General features: G+C 33.6%; 2 protein-coding genes across 2 annotated transcripts; one reads left to right on the forward strand and one right to left on the reverse strand.

Annotated features, from left to right (window-relative positions):
• Nucleotides 1–831: 831 nt before the first annotated feature.
• LOC125659095 (GPI transamidase component PIG-S-like) lies at nucleotides 832–15,882 on the reverse strand. Its single transcript, XM_048890642.2, has 16 exons — nucleotides 15,802–15,882; nucleotides 15,384–15,523; nucleotides 14,720–14,816; nucleotides 13,951–14,055; nucleotides 12,337–12,474; nucleotides 11,798–11,907; nucleotides 11,459–11,576; nucleotides 11,257–11,318; nucleotides 9,990–10,104; nucleotides 8,769–8,858; nucleotides 7,910–8,085; nucleotides 7,098–7,151; nucleotides 5,869–5,997; nucleotides 3,413–3,515; nucleotides 2,120–2,177; nucleotides 832–1,951 (listed from the first exon to the last, which is right to left on the reverse strand). Exons 1-16 carry the CDS (start codon nucleotides 15,836–15,838, stop codon nucleotides 1,837–1,839), a joined length of 1,647 nt encoding a protein of 548 aa, XP_048746599.2. The 5' UTR covers nucleotides 15,839–15,882; the 3' UTR covers nucleotides 832–1,836.
• Nucleotides 15,812–19,091, forward strand: LOC125659096 (acylpyruvase FAHD1, mitochondrial-like). The gene is made up of 5 exons (XM_048890644.2): nucleotides 15,812–15,907; nucleotides 16,053–16,161; nucleotides 17,059–17,155; nucleotides 17,952–18,098; nucleotides 18,737–19,091. The coding sequence occupies exons 2-5, from the start codon at nucleotides 16,091–16,093 to the stop codon at nucleotides 19,070–19,072; spliced, it is 651 nt and encodes a 216-aa protein (XP_048746601.1). The 5' UTR covers nucleotides 15,812–15,907; nucleotides 16,053–16,090; the 3' UTR covers nucleotides 19,073–19,091.
• The last annotated feature ends 1,331 nt before the right edge of the window (nucleotides 19,092–20,422 follow it).

Raw genomic sequence — 20,422 nt, forward strand, 5'->3', positions numbered from 1 at the left:
TAATTTACGTATATCAAAGTAGCTACATGTATATCAATATATATATATATATATATATATAAAGCACTAGAATGACCAACGACATGAACAATTCCAATTGTTCATGTCGTTGGTCATTCTAGTGCTTTATATAATTATTTTCCCTAACCATTGTATCTATTTAATATAGATCCGACAATTTTGGATACTGAATGTTGTTGGTTCTTCAGTGCTTTATATATATATATATATATATATATATATATATATATATATATATATATATATATATATTAATTAATTTATTAACATTATGAATTTGTATTCACCTGAGGATGGATGTTAAAAATATATTTTGGAACTGTATATTTTCCTGCTTTTTTTTATTGAATTATTTTGACTGTGTGATATCAACTCTTTCTATTTGGATTATATATATATATATATATATATATATATATAAAGTCTCTGTTTTGGAAGTAAAATATAGAAAAAACTCTAAACACTTTGTTGAAATATTTTGACCGTGTTACCGGTCTTCTTCAGTCGTGTTTATCTCTCATAGCAACGTAACGCACCTTATTTTTTAAAATTTTTATTAAATAAATAATAAATTGGAGTGCGTTACGTTGCTATGAGAGATAAACACGACTGAAGAGGACCGGTAACACGGTCAAAATATTTCTACAAAGTGTTTAGAGTTTTTTTCTACATAAATATATATATACATACATACACCAAGTTAGGCCCCATCCTAGAGTCAGAACCTCTACCCCGTGGATCATGAAAGTTACTTCCTGCCCTACATCACTATGCATTTAGTTTTCTTACAGATAAAAAATTATACTCAAATATGATTCATAAACACTTGCTTAGAGCGTGATTTATTATTCATTGAAAAAATGCATTGTCCACAATTTTACAGGACTACCAAAAGGCTCTAGGTTGAAGAAATACCTAAATTTAATATTTTTGATACATATTACAAGATTCGGTTTAAAAACAAGCTTAGAATTGCACAGAAAATCTCTCGTGTAAATGTACATATTTACATAAATGTCTGTGAACTCTCGTGTAAATGTACATATTTACATAAATGTCCATGAAATTCATCAACATACTAAACACACGTTCTTTCAAACACTTTTTAAATTGTGTCAATAATTTTCATACAAACAGCGATTTCCAGTTCTTTGGAAAAAAATTAATTTTCAAGGATTTGAATCAATAATTGTGCACAGTATAAAAGTTCATCGACTCGATGGAAAAAAGATCAATTTTCATATTTCAATTTTCCAAAAATTCATATACAATGTATTTATTTAAATACATGCATTTTCAAAAACTTTCAAATTTGTGTCAATAATTTTCATACACAGTGGAGGGACAAATTCTTGAATGGGAAGTAAAACAATTAACAAAGTTCTGTAGAAAAAATTCTCATACACTGTCGGAAAACGCTAAGTTTCAAAGATTCATCACAATACATTAACAAGATACGCTGCTGCATTTTTTTTTTATCAAATACAAGTAAACCTGATACTGACTTATGGTAGATCAATTTATATGTCTTACATAAAAATAATGGAAAGAAAAGAAACATTCACAATCAATATGACATTTTCTCAAACATAATCATTCACTACATACACTGTAATTGTACAGTGTATTATGAAAAAACTATTACCTAAGCACCATGTCACAAACTGCAAATCTTTACACACGAAATCATAATTCATACCAAAATTATGGAGTTCCACAATCTTAATATCAGGAATAAATCTGAAATCACATGTCACTATACTGACAAAATCATGATGAGAAAAATTCAAAATAAAATGTAAGCTACATCTATATTTATTCAGTCTTTAATTTTTGTTTCCGTTTTGCCTTTATCCATTTAAAAGCTTTGAACAGAGATCCCAGAATTGGTAAGCCAATCGGCAGAAACAGTGGAATGTAGATGGCGAATCTGTAAATGAAATTAAGAACTCATCATATATCTTCACTTCTAGTCGGGCTATGAATCTCTTTCTCTCTCACATCAAAGGCAGATTAACTGATATAATTGTTTGACAGACATATAATTCTTTTAAAAACCCCCAAAACATTGTTTCATGGGAGCATAAAGATGACCTACTTTTGATCTTCCGGGAAATACAGCAATTCTAGCAGGGACGGATCAAAGAAAGCTTTCTCTGGAAAAACAAAAAAAAATTTTATGTGATGATTCATTCTTGAGTGCAATGTGCATTTATAAAATGTATGAAAAATATCAATAGAAATAAAATGGATTATATTGACAAATGCAAATTAAATACACTTCTGCAATATCCCATGTACTGAGCAAAACACTTAAAAAACCTTAAAAAGATTAGAATAACATGGTGTAATATTCTGCACCCGAGAAAGGATATGAAATTAAAAGAGAAACTTAAGGCCCCTACTAAACAGCTGGACAGGTAATTGTATCACATGCAGTGTGGTATAACAAGAAATGTTTGTAAAACATATATGCCCTCTGTGGTGAAAAATTGAAAAGGGTTATACACATGCATCATTTAATTGACATCAGTGCCAAACCAATTCGAAATATTTAGCAGACAATATCTTTCTATTTCCAGAGTGGATTGACCATGTGACCTAAAAATTGATAGAGGTCATCTATTCCTTACACTGTACCAAGTTTGGTGTCAATCAAGCGAATAATTCTTAAAATACAGGAGACAATATCTTGCTATGTCCAGTGTAACTCTTGACCTTTGACCATATGAACCCAATTTTTATAAGGGTCATCTACTCCTTATGATGTACAAATGTAACAAGTTTGATGTCTGTCAAGCAAAGGGTTCTCAAGACATTGAATGGACAGTATATTCGTATGTCCAGTTTGACCATGTGACCTCAAAATCAATAGGGGTTATCTACTCCTTAGGATGTAAAAGTAAAACAAGTTTGATGTCTGTCAAGCAAAGGTTCTCAAAATATGGAGGAGACAGTATTTTCCTATGTCCAGTTTGATCCTTGACCTTGGCCATGTGACCTAAAACAATAATGGTCATCTACTCCTTAGGATGTACCAGTGTACCAAGTTTGATGTCTGTCAAGCAAAGGGTTCTCAAGATATTGAGTGGACAGTATCTTCCTATGTGCAGAGTGGATCGACTCTTGATCTTTGACTTTTTGCCTCAGAATCATTAGGAGTGCTCTTCTAATCAAAACCCACCCACATATGAAATATGATTACGATCAAGTGACTGGATCTCAAGATATTGAGCGGACAACATGTAGTCTACCGACCGACAGGTGCAAAGCAATATGCCCCTCTTCTTTGAAGGGAGGCATAATAAAAATATTTATGAACCAACACATTTTGTAGAAGACGTGTGTTACAATTAGAACAAACTCTAGATATCATTAAAGGAGAAGATACCTGATGAGGCCAGGGCCTTTCGTGACTGTGTAAAAGCCCGTGCTATCTGCCCACCAGCCAGGTACCTCTGGGCCTCCTTTATACCTGTTACTGCATTCTCTACCTACAATTAACAGACATACATTACAGTCGGTATACATTACACAGTCTGCAGACAAAAATTCTAACATCCAGTGAAGAATGGAGAATTCTAACTCTTAACAGAAACTCCCAGCCAGGTAGAAATGATTAATTCCAAGAAAACTGTTTCAGTTTGATTGAGTATTATGTATGTTTATAAATAAAATGCTCCAAAAATGTTCACACAGTTGATTTCTTCCAAATCAATTGGAAAACACTGTTGTCCCATTTTGAGTTCAACCTACATATACAGTAAAATATCTGTATCTCGAATATGGTTTATCTCGAATACCCCGCTTGAGTCGAAGTCGACCTCTGGTCCCGGCCGTTTTCCCTATATAAATGATTAAAAAAAACTTCTGATATTTCGAACACGGTAATCTCGAATACTCCGCTTATGTCGAAGTATTTTCAAGGTCCCATACCCTAAATTCACCTGGTTTATTTCAAAGTGCAGTCAATTTTCCGCTCTGCTTACCATACCTGGAGTCGTTAGGTCACACATTCACACCCGTGGCTACATCAATTATAATTAATTACCACTAATCCACGCTCGCCTTTTCCGAATAGACCCAGGTCACAATAAATGGTTCAACAGCTTGGGTGATTAGTGAAGCTTTTCAACATTACGGCTAAAATTCACCGCCAATTATGAACTAACACACCCGATTCCAGGGATGGTGTTTTGAATGACACACGCTCTATCATTAACATGTGGGTTAGATAAACACACAAAATCGTCGAAGTACGCTTGAAGGTAATGCTCTTAATAACGATAATGCATTTAATAATACATGTTTCATCATTAAAACTAGTACAAATAAAACACGAAAATTTCTTTAATAAACATTTAAAATTATTTTTTGTTTTAAATCCGTCTTTTTTGTTTCTTACATGATAGGTTCTTTCATTACAAGGCAATAACTACATCCCAGTCTAGCCTGGACATCAGTAAACTTAAAGTAAGCATACAGGCACGATCATCTTAATTTTGAAACACATTGTGAATTCAATTGGATGTTTATATATATTTAAAAAACGAAATGTTTGTCTTTGAAATTCCACAATATTAATTTATCAACTTGTATTAAACTATAAGAAACGGCAACGGGGTTTTTGTTTATAATGCAAATCCCATACTATGCATCAAATATCCTCCTTTAAAAAAAATATCCAAGGTCGATTTTGGATATCACGAACCCCCGGATATCTCGAAGTTTTTTTGAAGGTCCCTCGGACTTCGAGATAGAGATATTTTACTGTATGTTAATTTTGCTACTTTAATGTTATGATTAAAAATATTTATTTTTAATCTTTTTGTCTTTGATGTCTCAACAAATTGGATCACCATTTCCCCATGAATGTATTGCAGATGTAAGAAATGTGTGTATGAATACAGATAGATATAGTACACATCTATTTCCAACAAAAATGAAAGTAGAATGTAAATATAAGAAATAAATTTCAGTTTTAAAAATATATGAGGGTATGAACTGCAATGCTTCGTGCCAGCATAAATGTACTTTCCATGAAGCACTAACACACCTTATGAATAGTATACCAGCGTGAAGCATCACAGTTCACACATTCATGTATTTTCAAAAATGAAATTAATTTATTTCTGAAAAGAAGCACAAATCACACGTAATATGGAAGCATCCTTCAGCTTCTTTACATAGCTAAGACAGGGCTACATTATAGGTTTATAGTTAGAAACCTTCCACTACCTTATCATAGAGTCTATATATGTAAGAGCATGGATACTCAGGTGGCTTATTGTTACAATATTTTGTAGTTGTTGAAATTTGGAGAATATAAGTATTGATTTAATGGACAGGATACATGCACCTGTAGTTTTCAGTAACTTATTCAACAAAACTTTGACAGTGGCCAGCAGAGCTCACCTGTAGTCTGATATCATCCTGTATAACAATATTACCGATTCCTTCTAACATAGCTGTTATTGACTGCAGGGTCGATATTGAGCTTACCTGAAGTCCGATATCGTCCTGTATAAAATGACTGATTCCTTCTAACAGAGCTGTTATTGACTGCAGGGTCGATATTGAGCTTACCTGTAGTACGATATCATCCTTTATAACGATATTACTGATTCCTTCTAACAGAGATGTTATTGACTGCAGGGTCGATATTGAGCTCACCTGTAGTCCGATATCATCCTGTATAACAATATTACCAATTCCTTCTAACATAGCTGTTATTGACTGCAGGGTCGATATTGAGCTCACCTGTAGTCTGATATCATCCTGTATAACGATATTACTGATTCCTTCCAACATAGCTGTTATTGACTGCAGGGTCGATATTGAGCTTACCTGTAGTCCGATATCGTCCTGTATAACAATATTACCAATTCCTTCTAACAGAGCTGTCAGTGACTGCAGGGTCGATATTGAGGTCGCTAAATTCTCCACACATTTTTTTCTTAACCAGTTGTCCAGTTCCTAAAATTGATATAAAAACATGATGAAAAACAACAATGCATTTATAACAAGACATGAGGAACACAAGCCCCTCCAATATTCTCAGGAGGTCTTCTTTGGTCTGTATACTGTAAAATCATTAATTTTTGTGAGGGTATAAAATTCACTGTTTTTGTGGGGGGATAATTAATGTGGTATTGTTGGCATTTTTTAAAGCTTTTAACTCCCCCCCCCCCCCCCCCCCATCCCCGAACAAGAGAAAATGAACTGAAATAAAAATAAATATCACCTCTTCAACTAAGAAATGAAGTCTTTACTTTCTTAAAAGAAAATTTAACCTATGAAAGTAAAGGATTTTTTCACGTGACAGGTACATTTGCACGATGATCAGACACCTAAAATTAAAAACTAAAGACTAGAAACTGAAAAACTACCGTACATGTAAATTTGCATTTTTAGGGATTGAAATGCTGTCGTATCAGAATTACTTGGATAGTGTATGGTATTGCATACAGTGGATACTGTTCAATCCAACACCTGTGAAATCCTTCACAATTACAATCATAAATTTTATCCCCCCCCCCCCCCCCTGCTCTTTACACTGTATCATCTGACACACTGTCTATTCCGAGACAAAATGTCTACTAGTGCATGCTGGGTTTGATTTGATGTATGATTATTTTTTTGTTTGACTGGTTTCCCTGTATGATTATTTTTCAACATTTACCAAAAGAGTCCTGTGGCTTTTGAATTGGAAATTTTTTTTGACACTTTGGTCAAATTGGGAAAAACCATTATCATTTTAAATAAACTAAATATATTATATCAGACAAGTAATCAAACACAAATTGATGTCATTCTTTCCTTTATTTTACATATTAAACTTATTTTCTTTAAGTTTTTTAAATTTTTCTAAATCATCTAAAATTTATGTGTCTTTGTCACGCTGTACATAAACTATTCACGATCAAACTTATCTTTTAACAAATATGCTTTTGCCAGTTTTTATTATTGGGAAAAATGCAAATTGAATTAGGAGAAAAAATTGGTAATTTTTGGGAAGGGAAAGGTCCGATATTTGGACCTTAAATGGGTCTTTAAAAAATCACTGGTTTACTTACCCATTCTCTGATGACATCATTCCCAACTTCTCGAACGTCCACATCCTGTGCTACCTGTATAAATTCAAGCAGTTAATTCATTGTGAGCTCAGCAATCCACTCAAGCAAACTCTGAAGATTCACAGAAAATTTACGTTTACATATAAGTATGGACTATAAAAAACAAGATGTGTTTGTGAAACACAAATGCCCCTGATAATGGCCAATTCCGAAGATGGCCAAGGTCACAAGGGCAAATATCTTGGTACCAGTTGAAATATCTTGTCAAAAGAAATGCTCATGTACAATATGAAAGCTCTAATATTTACCATTTAGAAGTTATGACCAATGTAAAAAAAAAAATTAAAGTAGGTCAAATGTCAAGGTCAAAAGGTTCAATACCAACGGAAAGATCTTGTAACAAGAAATACTCATGTGAAATATCAAAGCTCTATCACTTACTGTTCAAAAGTTATTAGCAAGGTTAAAGTTTTCAAAAAGTAGGTCAAATTCCAAGGTCAAGGTCACAGGGTAAAAAATGTTGGTACCCACGAAAAGGTCTTGTCACAAGGAATACTCATGTGAAATATCAAAGCTCTATCACTTACTGTTCAAATGTTATTAGCAAGGTTAAAGTTTCAGACAGAATGACAGAATTACAGAATGACAGACAGGACAAAAACAATATGCCCCCCGATCTTCGATCTTGGGGGCATAAAAATCGTCAACACATCCTGATCGAAATTTTTTTAAAAATCAATTAAACTACATATATGGTATTTTTTCAATACCGTAAAAATTAGTAATATGAACAAAAGGAAAATATCACACACATGAATGCTGAAATCCATCAGAAACCTAAGCTGAGTGAGGAAAACCTCCATGACTGTCTTCATATCTACTGAAGCAGTGGCCGGGAGGGAGGAATTCGGAGGGGGTGAGGGGAGGTTCTGTATCACAATCCCTCCCCACTGAGGACTCAGGAAGGAGTTGGTAGTCACATGTTTACCTTGAAAACAACCAAATATCAACAATTATAAATCATCTAAAGAATGCTAGAAAATTACAGGGGCAACCAGTTATAGAAATAACACCCCCTTGTTGACAGTTTATCAACCTCAATACAAATGAGAATGTGCATATGGGGCCCTGTGAAATGTTCAAACTTCAAAGTTGAATGAGACTCACATTTCAGGATATTTACATCCCAATTAAAGATCTACAACCACGATATGATTTCACTGTGGGTTGTACATAATGACATCCTATACTACATATGTAAGACGATATAGCCAAAATATTATGATATTTTTCACAATTATGTATAGAACACAACCTTAGATGTTTACATTATTGAAAGAACTATAATTGATACCTAATTTAATGCATATCATCTATATTCCTTTGATCAATATTCAATTTTTTGTACAGCATTTTCAGATAAAATTCAAAGACTTCACACATTTATATGTCCAGTTGAACAAATGCATTAAAACCATATTTTCTAATAAAAGAATAAAGTCACAATTCTATATTCATACTTTATTATTTGACACAAGTGGGCATTTATCTAAAGTGGAAATAAACAGGGCAATTTTAAGCATAAAGTGAACCTCCTTCTTTACTTGTACAATCAAGTGAAAATGTGCTTGACAGATCGGGCAAAACTTGACTCATCCAAGCAAAGCATACCTTTCTTGTCCACAATGTGAAGTGGATACTGATCTCTGCTTGGTACATAAACAATGAAGTTCAACATGGGATTATTGGAGGCATGAGAACCTGAAAATAACATTACTGTCTTATAGAATATATTCATTTGCATACAATAGTATATTACAAAAATTCATATTTTTTTTCAATAACAACCCCTCCCTAAAATCACAAGAAACACATATACATATTAATGAAAAAGTAGGTCACGAACAATAATAATTCTCATAAATCCTACAAAGAACAAAAATTGAGAGTAGGACAAACACAGACCCCTGGATAAGAGGAGTAAGTATCCCCTGTCGACCGGTCACACCCGTCGTGAGCCCTATATCTTGATCAGGTAAACACAGTAATAGTACTCTAAAGACACTGCTGAAGTGTATGTAGAGGGACTGAAAACTATTTTGAAAATTCTGAACTGGTTTATAGGATAATATTAGAAGTTATATATACTGATAGAGTATCATCATCATAGTTCATGATAAATTGTAGCATCATCTGACACATGTATTAACATAGTATAAGCTCAGTAAAGTTACTCATGTAACAGATTGTATCAACTAAATACAAAGAAAAAAATCCCACTAAATTTTCTTATACAAAAAAATGTTGGCAGATTTTTCATGTGATTTTTCTTCAATACCCAAAATTTTCATTGATGCTAAATCATTTTATAAAATGTATCTTTTATGGAACAATTTATGTTACTTCTGTAGGATAAATATATTTTTCTACCCATCAATAATCTGTGTTTTGATATCGTCAAATTCACAGAGTGTGATCCGGATCACCTCACCACAGTGACCCAATTCCAAATTGTGTTTCTTTGAAACTGATGATGTCACAATACATCAACGCACATTTTTTGTGGAACACCAAAAACACTTGCATACACAAAAAATAATTAAATTTCACAACATGTTTATGTTTTTGATAATTAAGAATACATTCATTATCTTACAAACATGTATTTAAAAATACACAAATGGTATCATAATAAAATTATCATTACTACAGTAACTTGATCTGAAGAGTCGGATCACGTGGAGTTGACAGGCTTCACGTCTCGTTTGATCTGATGATCCGCCCCTGTCAACTCAATGTGATCTGGCTCTTCAGATCTAGTTACTGTAGTAACAATATATATACATGTATGTATCTCTGCACACACACACAAACATCTATTGTTTCTCTTACCTAGTTTAGCCTCTAGGGGGTTAATGGTGTGAGGTAAATCTACCTCCTCATAATAGTAGCCCTGAGACTTGCTGTCTTTCTTTGGTTTTCTTCTCAATCCGGTGAAGAAAATCATCTGGTGATAAAAAAATAAAATAAGTATAAGCACCCAGGGGTGCACGAGCCGAGTTGCATGGGATACATTGTAAAGCCAGGAATGACATGATATATTTATAATTGTGAAGAACTAATTTCAGTTTTAAACTTTTCGAGTTACTGTCCAGAAACCATATTTGTCTGAAGTTTTCAATCTATATTCGGTCACTGTGACCTTGACCTTTGTTCTCCAAATCAATAGGGGCCTTGGTTTGCTGGTATCCAACAATATATCCAAGTTTCATTTGATTCAAATTAAAAAAATTTGAGTTATCCTCCGGAAACCAAAATCCTTTTGGAATTTTAAATCTATTTTCAGTCACTGTGACCTTGAACTTTGACCTATTTTCTCCAAAGTCAATAGGGGTCTTCCTTACCTGGTACATAACAATATCTTCAGGTATCATTTGATTCGGATTTAAACTTTCTGAGTTATCATCCGGAAACCAAATATTTCTGAAATTTTCATTTTATATTCGGTCACTGTGACCTTGACCTTTGACCTTTTTTCTCCAAAATCAATAGGGGTCTTCCTTACCTGGTACCCAACAATATATGAAAGTTTCATTTGATTAGATTATAAACTTTTCGAGTTATCATCCGGAAACCAATTGTTGACACCCAACCGCCTGCCCGCCCGCATCACCAAACCAATAGCCGAGTTCAACTTCGTTGCAACTCGGCTAATAAAAATTCTATTAGAACTGCATGTATCTCTGTTAATCTTCCAAAATACTAGGATGATAACAATTTTTGAAACCTTACAGTGATCATTTAGATGAAATATTTCATAATGCATGCAGAAACTTTCATTGTTTTATAACAAACTATGAAGCATCTGACTTTCATAAAAGAGATTAATAAGTAGAATATGTACTACACACAACAAAACATAAGCAACTATTAAATACAGATAACTAATAAAGATATTAACCTGTGACTTGATATCCATTCACACAACAAAACATAAGTAACTATTAAATACAGATATCAAACTATTAAATACGAACATCAAACTATCAAATACAGATATCAAACTATTAAAGATATTAACCTGTGACTTGATATTCACTACACACAACAAAACATAAGTAAGTATTAAATACAAATATCAAATATTAAAGATATTAACCTGTGACTTAATATCCAGGCTGATGTAATCTGACAGCTGAGTAGACAAGGGATCTAAGTAAGCTACAATGAGAAATGATGTGCATGTCTGAGAAAACATTTAGAACGCTTCCACTTTTGACAGAAAATTTAGAACACTTCCACTTCTGAGAAATTAGAAACAAGTTGGGCTTTTAAATTCAGCCATTGTGTTTATGACTCACCCTTCACTGCCTCCTGTATGGACCAATCAACATTCAGGACATCTGGTTGTGGGTTTACCAAGGTAAATAGGAGGTCGTAACCCTGGTGATAGCTGAGGGATCTCATGCTTTCTTTGTCCTGCCATTTACATGAACATGTGAATTTCATATTCAGAAAACTATTGGGAAATTGATTTCATAATCATGCAGAAATCATGATGAAAAGTCACTTAACAATGTCAAGCAACAATTTAGTATCCAATGTAAGAAAGAAATATGTCTCATTTCATTTTGTACTGTTGCTTTTTAAACATACTGTGTGAATGAAATCACAGCACCTCTATGCACACTACATAGTACCTTTGGTTCCCTAGCACCTAGCGAATTCTGGAAAGACTTGACCATGGTGTCTTCTCGAACCAGAACACTGTGAAGAATTTCAGTGATCTTTGTTGCAACTATTTTCAAATCTGCAAAATATTCAAAAGAATACATCATTTAATTCTTCTCAGATAATGCAAAATATTTCACAGAATACATACTAAAATCAGTTTATTTTAAAATATGCAAAATAATTCAAAGAATAATATATATGTGGTCATTGATACTGTTTGCAATCTTCCTTTCACCATTGTCTTCATTTATCACTAATTTTGCAGAAATTTAAAATTATGAATATATGACTGCAGTGAAAATCACATAACCAGTCTTTCAATAATATGTAAAATACAAATCTGTGAAATTAAAATGAAGTAAAAACAGAACCTGCAGCAAATTCAAAACTGTAAAAAGTAATAAAATGATTTATACAGAATATGTGCTCTTTTGAATAACGAAATCTATATTTCTGACAAATTACTAGTAACACAAGTTTTTGAATGATTCTTAAACTTCCTTACCTCCCTTTCCAACAGGCAAAAACACAGCTCTGTTATTTCCAATGGTTGGCTTTGTAACCACTACATTATTTACTGGCAGTAGAACTATGAGATATTTGTTGATAGACGACTCCTTTCCGTGAAAGTATTCATCAAATTCTGAAAAAAAAATGAAAAGCATATAAGCAAAAATCATGAACAATCATCGTAAATGAACACAATCTAAGCAAATAAAGCAATGTTTGTTTGATCTGTACTGGTCGAGAGTTTCTATATCCCTGCTATCATGCTTACTGGAAGTCTGTAAATCTTTAAGCAGTTACATTTAATGCAGAGGACTGTACTCGATGCAGAAGTGTACGATTACTATTATAATGATCCTCCCATACACCGAAAGTGAACTAGTGAAGCTCAGTGCTCGAGCTGGGCTTCGCCATTTTCGCCAATGGCGAATTATTTTCAAAAATGGCGAAAAAAAATTGAAAGTGGCGAAAATCCCTTTTTTGCAATAAATTGTATTTTAAATCCTTTGTCAGTGACGCATTATCGCCTGTTTGTTTATGCAGTCAAAATCTGTTTATTCAGTCAACGCGTGCGACCAGAAATCTTGCGTCGCTCCAGTGCACACAGAGCTGGTCACAGCCTCAGGTAATTTATGGCTGCAAAAAAGTCGGTGATTATGTAATAAAGTACATTGGACAGCTGTTTACACTGCTGTGGTCAATTGTTTAACATTTAAAGTCTTATTCATTATCGTGTTATCATCTCCACATTAAAGTCAATTCTTAACCAGAGAACCGACCGGTAATTAAATTGGCCGTATTATTGTGTATAATGTATATATGAATACATCAATTGTTTGTTTTTGCGGCCAAACTCGTTGATTACAAGATTTTGATGTGTTTGATTTTAGTTCGAATATTTCATAAACAATTATGCGGTTGGTCACCATTGATATGGACATAGCAATTTTAATAAATAATTTTCTTTGAAGTTCGGTGCGCAACAGTATAAAAATGCTAATCTCCTAAGACTATGCACCCCATTCTATTTTGACACTAAACTTGTAGCTTCTGACCCTAGTCAGTCTAAAATTAAAAAATAACTATGTTTGGCTTTACAGTCAATCCCACCTGCTCAAACATCTGATTCTGTCCAAATTGCAAAATCTTCCATACAAAAACGGAAATTTAATAGGGAATGGTTGAGATACGACTTTAAATTGGGTTTGATGTTTTGTGACATCTGCATTTTGGGCAATGTACACAATGTTTTCACTGAGGGGTGTAGCATCATGAAGTTTATATTTTTATGATTTATTATCTGAATTTTGATTTCCATAATAGAATTTATCAAACAAATCAACTTCTTATTATTTCAGAAAGAAGTGTTTAGGTATGGTAGCTGGGTATGATTAAGTAATGTAACTGATTCAAAATGCTAAAATAAGTGTAATGAATAAAATAATATATAATATGATGGAAATAATTGTAAAGCATGTGATTATTTGTGCCGCGCCGCTCCCCGAAAAAGTGGCGAAAGGGAATTCTGGTCCAGTGGGAGCACTGGTGAAGCTAGACAATAAGTTATTAAAATCTAAGACAGGCATGGCTCTAGTTGAACAAGAATGCTTACGTGATAATGTTTTGAAGGAATTAACATCACTTGTTTGTTTCTCTGCTGCTTGTCGCACTGTCACGCGATACTTTGAAAGAATGGTGGCTAATTTTCTATCATCAACTACAAAAGTGTACAGAAATATTATACACAAAATATTGAATAGAAATCACTTCATTTAATATTCATACAGTAAAACATAGTTATAGTGAACACACTTAGTTATAACAAAGTGAAACTACATTTGTAAATGGAACAAATTACGTCTATTTCAAAATAAAATAGTGAACACACCAAAGTGAAACTAAATGGAACAAATAACGTCTATTTCAAAATAAAATAGTGAACACAACAAAGTGAAACTAAATGGAACAAATAACGTCTATTTCAAAATAAAATAGTGAACACAACAAAGTGAAACTAAATGGAACAAATTACGTCTATTTAAAAAAAAATAGTGAACACAACAAAGTGAAACTCAATGGAACAAATTACGTCTATTACAAAATAGAATAGGAAGTTACTGAAACTGTGTTGTACTGTATATAATCACTATAATCACAGTTTACTGTATATTGTCACTTCATGCACTAGTCTTTGTACATGACATAAACTCAAATTCTAAATTACTTTATTGATTAATTCAATTGTAACCATGGTTATGATTTAATATGCACTGCATTTACAAGATGTTATGCTAAAAGCAGTAAAAGTGGTATTCTAAAATAGTGAATTACAATGGATAACATTATGCTGAGTCTCAAAGTCAAAAGATTTCTTAAATTACCTAAATTTGCTTTCAAAAGTTTGGACAAGTCTGTCAGATCTTTATCAGTCCATGATTTTTCCAAGTTCAACACATCAATGTCAATTGTGAACTGAAACTAAAAAAAGAAGTCACTAGTTACAATAACAGTTCTAGTTCATGAAAAAAAATTATAATAAAATAAATGAATTCAAATAGATTGATTAAATATTATGCAGTTTTCTTTTAAATGCTTTGTACAAAGAAATTGTCAATCAGTAAGTTCTGTATTTCCAATCGAAGTACAAACTATCTCAGTGTTGAGAAGTTAAGTATGAAATGGTGGCTGTTTGCAATGGCTTCGAAAATAGCCAACTTCATTCACTGTGGGATTTACACCATGTAAAGGTAAGAAATGCATGTTTCATTGTGATAGGGAGTTAATAGGATGTCTAAGGCGAAAAGTTGAAGCGGACAAGAAATTCAGTTTAACCCATTTTAATCACAACAAGCAGCCGAAGTTCAGGCAAGATTTCCCGAATCACTTTGTGTGACACTGGTCTGAGATTTGGAAGAGGCATCAGTCCAAATATCCAGCCTCGACGAATCTCGCTGAGATTACTCTCAGTGCTCTGATAAACAACACTCCACACTATCAATCACAAAACATCGAGTATGGTTAATGATAAAATCGGTGACAATATACCTTTGTTTTTGATAGGTCTGCGATGTCAGAGTATGGTAAGCTCACTCGATACACCTCTGTTGTTTTCCACCATAATGGTATTCCAATGACAACACAGATAAAGCCAATGCTTAGTGCAGCAAAGTGCTGAATGGATTTATCTACAAGTTCATTCTCACAGTTAAATCAAATACCTTTATAAAATCATTCATCAAACATAATTCAAACCAATGCCTTGCTTTATATACAAGCGTACACATGTTTACCATCTAATCAATAATTCAGACTAATCGATGCAGCAATAGTTTACACAATTTTTACACAATGACAATGAATGTGGGGTATCTGTTAGTCTATCACTTCCAACAGTCCAATCAAGAACATATTTATAAATCACAAAAACATATATATTGCTCATTAATTGTGTGAAAATTGATACCCTCATCCTCAGAGCCAGTTGCCTCTTCGCTCGGCATGATGACTCCGGAAATAAACAAATACTTTTTTACCTTTTCGTACAGGAGAGTTCAGACAAATTGGGTCGGGTGTGTATTATTATTTAAAATTGAATTTGAGCATACTTCCGCAATTAGCGATGCTAAATAATATAAATTGTTTGTTTAAAATTAAAGTGTTTATGAAATAAATATTTATCCATCTCTAATTTGCATGTTTACATTTGTGTGATAGACTGTGCAGTATAGGTACTACGTTGCGTTGATAGTAGAATGACTTCAAATGCAGTATTGAGATTTCGAGAATTTGGGAAGAAAATAGTTGCAGTTGGGAGAAATTATAAGTAAAGTATATTTGGAATTATTTATCACAGACACTGCTTGATTGCACAAGGGTCATTATTTAGCATGTGTACCGAACTTCGAACCCGATTGAAAAAGCAAATATCAAAATTCGCTGTCCGTCTGTCTGTCCCTCCGAAGTTTTGCATCAGAAATTAGTATAATTGACCGCAAATGTTCCTTGAAACAATGACGTTTGAACAAAGGTTGTTCTAGAAAGGTCAGGGTGACTTAGAACTTATAAATTTTTGTTATTTCAAGTTTTTGAATAAGGTCATTTTACAAAGGTCATGGTCACTCAAAACATGATTTGGATATAAAAATCTGTTATTTCAACATTGTTTGAAAGACTTTCAGACAAAGGTCACTCAAGGTCAATTTCTAAAGATTATGGTCACTAAAATCATGCTTTAATATGAAAACCCCTCATTTTAACAATATTTGTTTCAACAGCTTTTGATCATTGTGGGTATGATTTTGGGACAAAGGTCACTCAAGGTCATTTTTTGAAAGGTCACTCAAAACATGGCTTGTGAATGAGGAAAGACATTTCTGAAAGGTCATTTAAAACATATGGCTTTTATATGAAAAAAGGCCTCTATTTCAAAAATTTTTCATTTAGTATACAAGCCTGTGCACATTGGTTCCATCAGGTTTACTGATATTCTTGTTTTATGATTTACATTTTATGACTAAAATAATAGTGAAACTTTAAAAATCATAATCCTTTGCTGTCATTTTCACATTAAAATCATATTTGATTTATTATATATTCTATTCTTAGACTACTTTTATAAATTCCTTAGGATAGTATCAATTCAAAACTGTATACCTTTCATAGCATTACTGAGAAAAAATTGAATACAACATATAATAACATATAATTTAATTTGACACAGGGAACATGCGGCGGAATTGGGAAATGTGGTACCAACAAAACCAATTTTGTTTCTAAAACCAACAACCTCATATGTCATCCAGGGCCAAAAAATAAAGGTAACGGTTTATAAACCAAAACTTTGCTATCATATAGATTAGTTGTGGTTTAACCCAAAATATGAGGATTCATACCTAGATTGAATTACTGTTTGTTTCCTATTTGTGACTCGCCATTTTCTCCTATGGTTTGTTAGGTGAACAAATATTTCAGTTTTTAGTTGAACACTTTAGAATACAGACATTTAATGAACAATTCACCTCTTGGCATGCTTACAGATAACAATGAACAGGATAAAACCTGAGAAACTGTTCAAGAAAACGATTCTTGTCTTCAGACTTATTTTCTATTTGAGTTGGATATTTTTATTGAGATTCGGAAAAAGAAGGCACACTAGAGAATGTGCTTGTATTAGATGATGCATCTACTGGACTCAAAATTAACACAGAAAAAGTACTGAGAGTGTAATTTTTTGCTGATGATTACTGACAGTGTTTTCTTCAGTGCTTATCAGTTACTGTTATCTACTGTAGGTATCAGTATTTCTCTGTACCAACAGAAAATATAAGTATTAACAGTATATCAGTTTTTATCACAACCACCAACACAACAACAGTAATTAATCAGCAAGAAAATGGCACTCTCAGTAATTTTTCTGTGTTAATTACGTGTGTGTGTGGGTCAGATGGGTTTCAATCTCTGGTGGCCAGAGAGCTCAGTTGTTAGAGCATCTGATTGGAGATTAAGGGGGGCCCGAGTCCAGTTCTCCCTTTCTGTTTCACAGGTATATATATGTATAAGGGTAATTATAGTTATGTACATGCAGTTTGCCACATTTCATTTTGTTTCCATTAGATTCCACCAAACTGCAAATCACTACATCATGAGGTAGAACTGGGTGTCGTGATCGGGAGAACTGGGAATAACATCACCGAGGATCATGCCATGGAGCACGTGGGAGGTTACGTGTTAGCTCTGGACATGACAGCCAGGGATCTACAGGTTTGTTACAGTGCATTGTATGCTAGATTAGTCTACATCGTATTTGCTTTTCAGCACCAGGCGCCTAGGCTATGAAATGTAAATGAGATTGCATTTGATCAAAATCTCACTTTTTCATGATATGTTCTGTTTTCAAAGACTTGGATTAAAAGTGTGCTCATCTCCGTTTAATGGCCCCCGAGCTAAAGAATTACATGTTAGAAATCATTTAGTCTTCAGTTAGCACTATTTTCCACTATTCAATGTGCCCTGCGGGGTGTATTAGTCCTCTTAGGACAGTTGTAGTTTGTATTATTTTGAAATATTTTTGGGTTTCTCAACCTTTTTAATTGATTTTAATTGTCTGCTTTCTCCTGACCAGCACATAGAAAGTAAAAATCCTGCAAAAAAGTGAAAAATTGTAAAGCAGACTCTAGGAAAAACTAAGATGTTTAGGAAAATTCAACAACTCGTAGTTGCATTTTTGTTTTGAGAAATTTGTGTCACTTGTCTGTATTGGCATAAAGGGTATCACTGTCACATCTAGATGCCATATAGTCTAGGGCAACATTTTCCAATTTAAAAGGTTTATTGATAATTGAAATCAGGTTCCTTTTCTATTTTTACACATACATAGATATATCCGTTTTCCGTTTCAGGATGAGGCGAAGAAGAAAGGGTTGCCATGGACACTTGCCAAAGGCTTTGACACATCGTGTCCGATAGGTGACCTGATTTCCACGGACAAACTACAGCAACCAGATAATGTCCAGTTGTGGCTGAAGGTCAACGGTCAAACAAAACAAGACGGGAACACGAAAGACATGATCTTTAGCATTCCTTATCTTATCAGTTATATCAGCAAGTATTTTACGTTGGAGGAAGGTGACGTCATTCTGACGGGAACGCCCTCAGGTGTCGGACCTGTTGATAAAGGAGATATCATTGATGCTGGAATTTCAGACATTACTTCATTTAAATTTCAAGTGGAATAAAACTGAGATGAAGTTGTTATTTTGTGTTTACTTGTTTACATGTTTTATTTCTAATTATGGCACTTAAATTAAGAAATGAAATTGAATGAAGGTATGTAGATTGAAAATCAAAGGAATGAAGCCTCTTTAAAAAAGGAACTACAGGACTTGTTGCATGTGCATATATTCAGATATTAACATATACTACAGTACAGCTGAGAAATCTGAACATGCGTGTATGAATCAGTTTCACATGGCCTCAAATTTGACAGAATTGTGGATTCTATTTACATAAGGTGTGTCAGCTTCGCTAGCCAAGGGCTTTCGGTCCACTCTGCTTCCCATAAACCTTTCGCTGATCGAGCTATCTATGAAAAGTTGGCAATTTTCAGCAAAACGTGATTGGACTCATTATGGGGAGCAGAGTAGACTGAAAACCCTTGTCTAGCGAAGATGAAGGTGTGTAATTCAAGCAATAATTTGTGTCCTTTGTAATGTATATGCAGCAATATTATAGAATTATGAACATTTTCTTGATCAATATTGACTCCCTTCAAAGTACAGTATTTACCTTGCACTCTTAGCTCAGTATATATTTTATTTCTCGGGTAGCTAAAAAGCATTATATTGACCAAGAAATTGTCAAACCATCTTCTAACGAAACAACACTTTTTCAACCATCTTTGTTTACAGATAGAGTGTAAGACCAAGTAGAAAGTGATCAGACTCAATTTTTCATAGGACAACCAAAACACAATTATCAGTATAGACACTGAAGTGAATTAATCTGTAACAAGAAACAAGAGCTCCACAATTGAACATATCCTCCCCATATTGGGTGTCTATAGGCTTTTTCTAAGAAGTACCGTTGTAACCTTGAACTATTGATTTCTCTCTTGTCAATAACAAAGTTGCATGTGAAGTGTCGAGGAAACAATGTTGCCTGTAGAGTGCCTAAAGCTTTTTCTATGAAATCCTGTAGTGACCTCGGAATTTGACCTTCTGAACCCAGAATCAATAGAATTCTTCTCTTGAAAGCAGAGCTATGTGTGAAGAATCAAATCAATCAAGCTAAAATTGTGGCTTGCAGAGTGCCAACAAGCCCCGTGTTACACATACACAAATGGTCCCGTTAATTACTATATCCCCTCTCGCTATGAATTGTGAGGGGATAAAAAGCATTCACGACAACTTTAAGAAGGGGGCGTAAGCAGACAAGTAACACCAAATGTTAAGAATATCCTGTGTTGGAATTCCATATTCCCGAATACTGTTCATAGTTTTGTAAACGCTTAAAAGACACAGACATAATAGTCGCATGTAAGAAAAGAATAAAACAATTTACTAATGCTTTATCTGAGAACGAGAGAG

This window comes from Ostrea edulis, chromosome 9 (assembly GCF_947568905.1).
Source record: "Ostrea edulis chromosome 9, xbOstEdul1.1, whole genome shotgun sequence".
NCBI lineage: Eukaryota > Metazoa > Mollusca > Bivalvia > Ostreida > Ostreidae > Ostrea > Ostrea edulis.